The sequence below is a fragment of the Caenorhabditis briggsae genome (genome assembly GCF_000004555.2).
Source record: "Caenorhabditis briggsae AF16 supercontig from assembly CB4, cb25.NA_055, whole genome shotgun sequence".
In the NCBI taxonomy this organism is placed as follows: domain Eukaryota; kingdom Metazoa; phylum Nematoda; class Chromadorea; order Rhabditida; family Rhabditidae; genus Caenorhabditis; species Caenorhabditis briggsae.
In genome coordinates, this window is record NW_025543265.1 from 31769 (window position 1) to 40304 (window position 8536).

The 8536-nt window shown below is 39.8% G+C and overlaps 2 protein-coding genes across 2 annotated transcripts; both read right to left on the reverse strand.

Moving 5' to 3' along the window:
- Window positions 1-487: 487 nt before the first annotated feature.
- On the reverse strand, window positions 488-3443 carry CBG23864 (the record flags this gene model as incomplete). The annotated part of the gene is made up of 3 exons (XM_045240910.1): window positions 488-2350; window positions 2397-3296; window positions 3366-3443. The coding sequence occupies 3 exons, from the start codon at window positions 3441-3443 to the stop codon at window positions 488-490; spliced, it is 2841 nt and encodes a 946-aa protein (XP_045091186.1).
- Window positions 3444-5569: 2126 nt separating this feature from the next.
- Window positions 5570-8511, reverse strand: CBG23865 (the record flags this gene model as incomplete). The annotated part of the gene is made up of 3 exons (XM_002647909.1): window positions 5570-7420; window positions 7467-8318; window positions 8434-8511. The coding sequence occupies 3 exons, from the start codon at window positions 8509-8511 to the stop codon at window positions 5570-5572; spliced, it is 2781 nt and encodes a 926-aa protein (XP_002647955.1).
- Window positions 8512-8536: the final 25 nt, after the last annotated feature.

Consider the following 8536-nt stretch of genomic DNA (forward strand, 5'->3'; position numbering starts at 1 on the left):
GGACTTTCCGAACAATCTAATAGAAGAAATAATAGAAAATTATCCAGACGAAGAACGGACAATGGAGACAATAGATTTATCTTCTCTTCTCTTCCCGATCAATCCTCTTACAGTATCCCGATACTGTGACGACATGCAGAAGCATTCAGACCGAAGAATATAGACAAACCGAGTCAAAAATCTTCCAAATCGAAAAATCGAACTCTAAAATTTTTTGATATTTTTCCGACTTAGATTTGTTTGTCCATAAATTGCAATTTTCAATCAAGTGTGGTTGATATTTTAGCAATTTCTATATCAAGTAACTCCCCCTGAAAAACGACCATTTCAATCAATTGATAGTCTCACAATCGGTCGACGTTGATAACACCATTTTTGCTAGAGAACAAAACACAATTTTAATTTTGTATTAAATTTTATTATGTTTTTTAAACTCCAAAAAATGACAAGAAACAAAAACAAAAACAAGAGCAAACATTATTAATTATCATCTTTGACCCAATGTTGGAAATTCGGAATCATCCAGAAGGGCTGAACTGCATGCAGGACACGTTCTCTTTGTCTTGAACCACTCTTGAACACACTCGGTATGGTATCTCCGTTTACAGCACTCGCATTTGATTGTTCCTTCCTCCGATTCCATTTCCTCGATGCAGATCAAGCAATCAGTGTCAGCAAGCTCTCCTGGTTTCACTTCTGGAGTCTTCAGAAGAGGTTGGCAAATTTTTGGAGCTTCTGACTTGAAGATGTCTTCGTAGGTCTTCAGGAATCCTTTGGAGAGGGCTGGGAACTCTGGAAGTTCTGGAATCTCATCTGGTTTGACTACTCGGCTTCCACGAATCATCTCCAACTGGGTGTTGACTGCTTGAATGTAGATTTTAGCCTTTTCGCAAAATTTAATTGCTTCAATTCTAGTGGCATCTTCGATTTGCTTGTTGTGAGCCTTCATACAGATTCGTTGAGCAAGTTCTCTGCATTTTCCAACTGGGTTCCCGCTTCGAAGGGTTCCTTGGATCTCGAGAAGTTTGAAGAGCACATCTCTGACTTTCTCCGTCTCCTCGTCACTTCTAGTTGGTTCCATGATTCTCACTTTCGATGCTTGTTGAGCTTCCAGGTACCTTATTCTATTATCCTTATCTGCGAGAGATTTTCCAAGATTTTCAATAATGATTGAATTCTCTTGATTGATGTTGTAATTAGATTCCACTTCCATCTCAAGATTCATGATCGTGTCTTGCTTTACAAGAAGATCCATATTTTGCCTTTCGATGATATCGTTTTTAGATTTCAAGAGTTCTTCCAAATATCTGATTCTCTCATCTTTGTCCATTCCTTTCTGCTTCTGAACTTCGACTTCTAACTCAGCATTTGCCAACTCTTTCTTCAGATGCTTACACTCGACCTTGGATACTCTCAGCTTCTCATTAGCCACATCAGCAAAATGGCTTGCCCTAGAGCACTTCGGACAAGATTGGGATTCCTTGGAGGATTCTGGCATTTCGGATTCTGGAGACGAAGAAGATTCCGATGTGCTTCGATGGGGTTCTTCAGATTTCTTTGTCTTTCTGGATCGCTTCTTCTTCGGAAGAACATCAGATGAGACGTCTTGGTCCTTTTCTTCAACGATGACGCCATCTTCTTTTGGTGGCTGTGGTACCGCGGAAACGGTAGTCATTTCCATCAGTTCCTTGATCTCTTCTTTGGTTGTTGAAGGCTTGTTCAGAAGCTTCTTCAGTGTCGGCCGTGTCGACGTCTCGCACAAAACACATCCCAAATACGGCACCCACTTCATGCACATCTTTTGGCTATGCAGAAATTTGAAAAGGTTGGGAAGTTTCACCAAAAGAATCGTCAATTGACATTGAAAGACAGCGGAGTGCATATCTTCAAGTTTCAAAGTAGATGTCCGATCCTTGGTGACTATCTTGTATGCCCATTTAACCTCTCGCTTCATTTCCGGGAAACTGTTGTAGAGATTCAGGTAATCCAGTTCTTTATCCAAATCATCTTCTGTGAATCCTCCATTTCTGACCTTCCGAATATGCTTGACAGGTGCTAACGACTTCAAATGATCTTCATAAGTCTTCTCCCACTTTACTTTGATGACTTCCACGTTGTCCAAACTGATGAAAAAGTCTCCGCCATTGACAGGGAAGATGTGCTCCATAGATTTGAAGAATTGTTGGATGTGCTCAAATGTGTCTCGATCAATTCTCTGTAACACTTTCTTGGCCACAATCATATCGCTGATCAGATCGTAGAGAGCATCGGTGGCACGGACGCAATAAGTTCCATCTGGTGCTGGGATTGGGATTGCAGTGGTGGATACTTTGGAGTTAAGTCGAATAAACTGAAAAATAAAACAATTAAAAAGTCAAATGTTTTAATAAATATACCTCAATGTTCTTCATGTCTCCAATCTTCACCTTTTGAGCGACTTCTCGGAAATTGAAAGTGGCCAAATTCGACATTTGAAGAACTTCCTCTTCGAACTCCGATACGTCCATGTTCTTGTTTTTCATTGATTGGAGCAGCTCATGAGCCATAACAAAAGAATCCTTTCCAATTTTGAACAGTCTTACCGTTGCCTTCGAATCATCAGCAGACATAAAACTCTCCTCCAAGACCTTTTTGAATAGTTTTCCGACGGTCACAACCCACGAAAACATTTGGGTATAAAATTGCTTGTTCTTCGCTATTGGGTATTTCTCATCGAAAGATTTCAACATTTCATAAGATCCATCTGTAGACTCGACATTGGAAAAGTCCGGCAGATTGGGCATACACAATTCGGTGTTCTTGAATAATGCTTTTGCACACTCGAACAGATTTGCAGCAAAAACGTTTAGGATTTTAAGGTCCACTTTGATCATTTCGCAATTTGAATTGAATCGAGATCTCCATTCGGCTTCGAAACACTTCAGACGACTCTTCACTGCCAATCGAACCAATTCAGCTTGCCAACCTTCGAATGGACATGGAACAGCAAGAGAAATAAGTTCGAGGACATCCTTCTTGTAGATATATTCAACTCCTTTGATACTGTTATGAATTAAAGGTACGGTCATATAGATCCTATCGAATTGGAGCAGATTCGCACATCCAGGAGCAGTGAGGAAGTTGACCAGTGCTTGGAAAAGAGCAGTAACGTTCTGGAACATTCCTAATTGGCCACGGGAGCATTCCAAAAGGGACTCGAGGTTTGAGCGAATATCTGCTTTGTCGCATTTCCAGTCGGCTGGGATGAGCTGAAAATTATATAGAGTTTGAAATGAAGAAACGTTTTTTTCAATATTCTCTGACACGAGAACAGTGGAACCTCCGGATCATAAAGATGAGTCTTTCGATAGGATTTAAAAACTAACCTCTTTTGGAATACACCGCTCTACGAGTTTCTTCACATTCTCCGACGAGAAAACAATATCCTTGCTGGAAACAAGCATTGTAGACTGAGTTGAGATCTGAAAACGTTATTATGACTAATTAGTGATAATGAGGGTAGAAACAATAGAAGCAATATGAACGGAGCAAAATGAGGGAATTTGAAACAAATTCCTAGGCATGGTCCGAAAGTGTGTGGTATGGAAAAACACGCCGTTATTTGAAAAACGCTTGAGCTCAATTATCTCGGTTCCTATAAGAGATAAGAAAAATTGTCAACTGATAAAATGATTGTGATAATGTCACCAACATTTTTCCAGTTCACAACTTTTTGTTGTCTCTAATAGCAATCGAGATATTCGTGTCAAACCAGGTAGAGCAAATAAGAGAAATGTGTTGGAGGAAGTACGGAAGACAAAACCAGAGAGAAGAGCTAGTCACCGACCGAGTGACTGAAATGGAATGGGAATGACAATGGGGACAATTTTGTGTACCTTCACCCTCAAAAAGGGCGGAGCCTGACATGGATATCAATCATAAAACTTGGAAGGTGGAGGAGTATGTGACAAAAGATGGACTATACTGTAAGTGCTTCTGACAAACTACAGTAAGAAGGGTCCTACTATGTGTGACCCAATTTTTTAAGGTTTACATGAGATGTATCAAAAGTGGTCTACTGAATTTAACAATAAAATCAACAGGCTATTTCTCTCAAAAATTGAGAAGACGTGCTTCAAAATGTATGTGGTTATGGGGTACGGTAGGAAAATGAAGCGGACAGCCAAAATTGCTAACTGCAATTAGAATGCTTGAAGGATTTGAAAGTTTGGGAACGAAAAGAAAATTAGGAGAGGGTCGTTTTGGACATAATTTTGAATTATATCTCGAAATTTCAGAAAAAAGTTAAACCTCAAAAATTAGAGAACGAAAAATTAGAGAACTATAAATATTTTAAGTTCAAAAAATCGCATAGGTACGCTGGTATGGTCCGAAAGAGTTTGACATGATAAAAACATTTGAGCTAATTAATTTTCTCGATACATATGAGAGATATAAAAAATGCGCAAACTGATGAAGTTTGTTATAATGTCACCGAGATTTTTTAAACTAAAGTCAGGCATAGCAAATAAAGGAAAAGGTGCTGGAGGAAACACGAAAGGCAAGAGCGAAGAGCTAGTCACCGTCTGAGTGACTGAAACAGAGTAAGAATGAATGAAGAGAAGCGTTCCGTACCATCACATCCAAAAGGGGCGGAGCTTGTTCCGAGTCCAGGTGGGTCGTATGTCCTGAGAGGTGCAGACGGTTTTGATTGACACGTATACAGAAAGTTAACAATTAGTGGTCATCTAACAGGGTATGTAAAGACAATAAAGTAGACTTATGGGAACGAGTCAATGTTATAAATGTTGAGGGCTCCTGGGAAACTTGGTGGTTTGGAAAACACTATAAACTGGAACGTTTGAAAATGAGGATTCCCCAAAGAGTTTTTTTTTTTGAAAACTTTATTTATTTAATAGCAATTCATAGAGATTAGAAAATTCCAAAACGTATGAACAAGTTTTTCAGAATACACATTCAATTGCATACGTTTCAATAGCTGTGACATTTCAGAAAGAAATTATTCCAGAAACACGGTCTCTCTTCAAAAGGTTTTTTTTCATCCTCAAAGGACGAAGGACCTTGTCCAGGGCTTTCCAATAAACTCAAACTCATAACATTGAGCTCATCTATAACTTTTCCTACTGAATCGAAATTCATCACCTGGAGAGCTTCTAACTTCAGGAATCCATACGAAGATAAGAAATCAAGACTTGAATTTTTCAAGACACGAGCACCGAGAAGACTTTAAAACTGAAAGCTACCGTAATTAAATTTGGAGTTGATTCAAGATTTCCGATTTTTTGAAGAAGTTTAATCGATATTAGATTTTCTAAAGTACCACTAGGCGCATTTCGGATTGTTGTGGCTCAAATCGAAAGGTATTGACATGGTTTGGGGCTATTCAAATGTTCTATCAAATTCTCATAAGAAGAATCTGGGAAAACCGAATCGGTCAAAGTTAATAACTCGATTTTCGGCTAAAGAACAAAACACAATTTTACTTTTATATTAATTTTATTATGTTTTTTTTAACTTCAAAAAATGACAAGAAACAAAAATAAAAACAAGAGCAAACAATTATTAATCATCATCTTTGACCCAATGTTGGAAATTCGGAATCATCCAGAAGGGCTGAACTGCATGCAGGACACGTTCTCTTTGTCTTGAACCATTCTTGAGCACACTCGGTATGATATCTCCGTTTACAGCACTCGCATTTGATAGTTCCTTCTTCTGATTCCATTTCCTCGATGCAGATCAAGCAGTCGGTGTCAGCAAGTTCTCCTGGTTTCACTGCTGGAGCCTTCAGCAGCGACTGACAGATTTTTGGAGCTTCTGACTTGAAGATGTCTTCGTAGGTCTTCAAGAATCCTCTGGAGAGAGCTGGGAACTCTGGAAGTTCTGGAATCTCTTCTGAGTTGACTAGTCGGCTTCCACGGATCATCTCCAACTGGGTGTTGACTGCTTGAATGTAGACTTTAGCCTTCTCGCAAAATTTAATTGCTTCAATTTTAGTGGCATCTTCGATTTGCTTGTTGTGAGCCTTCATACAGATTCGTTGAGCAAGTTCTCTGCATTTTCCAACTGGGTTCCCGCTTCGAAGGGTTCCTTGGATCTCGAGAAGTTTGAAGAGCACATCTCTGACTTTCTCCGTCTCCTCGTCACTTCGTTGGTCCATGATTCTCACTTTCGATTGTTTCTCAGATTCCAAATATTTTATTCTGCTGTCCTTCTCTGCGAGAGATTTTCCGAGATTCATAATGGTTGTTGAGTACTCTTGAATGGTGTTGTAATTAGATTCCACCTCCATCTCAAGGTTCATGATCGTGTCTTGCTTTGCAAGGAGATCCATGTTCTGTCTTTTGATTATATCATCTTTGGATTTCAAAAGTTCTTCTAGAATTCTGATTCTTTCATCTTTGTCCATTCCTTTCTGCTTCTGAACTTCGACTTCTAACTCAGCATTTGCCAACTCTTTCTTTAGATGCTTACACTCGACTTTGGAAACTCTCAGCTTTTCATTTGCGACATCAGCGAAATGGCTAGCTCTAGAGCACTTTGGACATGATTGCGATTCCTTGGATGTTTCTGGCATTTCGGGTTCTGGGGTGGAAGGAGAATCCAAAGGAGTTGGGCTGGAGGCTTCTTCAGATTTCTTCGCCTTTCTAGACCGTTTCTTCTTCGGAACAGCAAATGAAACTTCTTGTTCCTTATCCTCCTCGATGACGTTGGTTTTTTCTGGTGGTGCTACTACGGAGACATCAGTCAATTCCATAAACTCCTGTCCCTCTTCTTCGGTTCGCGACGACTTGTTCAGCAGCGTTTCCAATCTCGGCTTCTCACAAAATACGCATGCCACATATGGCACCCACTTCATACACACCTTTTGACTGTGCAAAAACTGGTAAACCTTGGGAAGGTTTTCCAGGAGAATCGTCAGTTGGCATTGAAAGACGGCGGAGTGCATATCTTCAAGCTTCAGAGTAGAATTCCGTTCTTTGGTGACTAACTTGTACGCCCATTTAACTTCGCGCTTCGTTTCCGGCAAACAGTTGTAAAGATTTAGATACTCGAGTTCTTTATCCAAATCATCTTCTGTGAATCCTCCTTTTCGAACCTTCCGAATATGTTTGACGGCTACTGACGACTTCAAGTTCTCTTTATAAGTCTTCTCCCACTTTGCTTTGACCCATTCCACATCCTCCATACTGATAAAATAGTCACCTCCATTGTGACGGAAAATGTGTTCCACAGACTCAAAAAAGTTTATAATATGCTCAAATTGGCTTCGATTGATTCTTTGAAACACTTTCTTGAACATAGTAATGTCGCTGATTAGATCGTAGAGAGCATCGGTGGCAGGGACGCAATAAGTTCCATCGGGCGCTGGGATTGGGATGGGAGTGATATTGGATTCTCTGGTGTTAATTCGAATGAACTGAAAAAAAGAGGAAATTAGAAAATAAAGTTGTTTTAAGTCTTACCTCAATGTTCTTCATGTCTCCAATCTTCACTTTTTGAGCGACTTCTCGGAAATTGAATGTGGCCACATTCGTCATTTTGAGAAATTCCTCCTCAAACTCCGATACGTCCATATTCTTGTTTTTCATTGATTGGAGCAGCTCATGTGCCATAACATAGGAATCCTTTCCAATTTTGAACAGTCTAACCGTTGCCTTCGAATCATCAGCAGACATAAAACTCTCCTCCAAGACCTTTTTGAATAGTTTTCCGACGGTCACAACCCACGAAAACATTTGGGTATAAAATTGCTTGTTCTTCGCTATTGGGTATTTCTCATCGAAAGATTTCAACATTTCATAAGATCCATCTGTAGACTCGACATTGGAAAAGTCCGGCAGATTGGGCATACACAATTCGGTGTTTTTGAATAATGCTTTTGCGCACTCATGCAGGTTTACAGCAAAAGTTTTAAGCTTTGCAAGGTCCACTTTGATCATTTCACAATTTGAATTGAATCGAGATTTCCAATCAGCTTCGAAACACTTCAGACGACTCTTCACTGCCAATCGAACCAATTCAGCTTGCCAACCTTCGAATGGACATGGAACAGCAAGAGAAATGAGTTCGAGGACATCCATCTTGTAGATATATTCAACTCCTTTGATACTGGTATGAATTAAAGGTAAGGTCGCATATATCCCATCGAATTGAAGCATAGTCACACATCCAGGAACAGTGAGGAAGTTTGCAAGTGCTTGGAAAAGAGCAGTCACGGATTCGAACATCCCTAATTGGCCACGGGAGCATTCCAAAAGGGATTCGAGGTTTGAGCGAATATCTGATTGGTCGCATTTCCAGTCGACGGGGATGAGCTGAAAATTAGGTACAGTTTAGGATGGAACTTATCATTAACAAGTTGTGTTCAAAAGTGCTAGAGCTTTAAAACCCCTGTATCATATGAGCCGAGAATTGGTTTCAAAAACTAACCTCGTTTGGAATACACCGCTTCACTAGTTGTTTCACATTCTCGGACGAGAAAACCATATCCTTGCTGGAAACAAGCATTGTACACTGAGTTGAGATCTGAAAA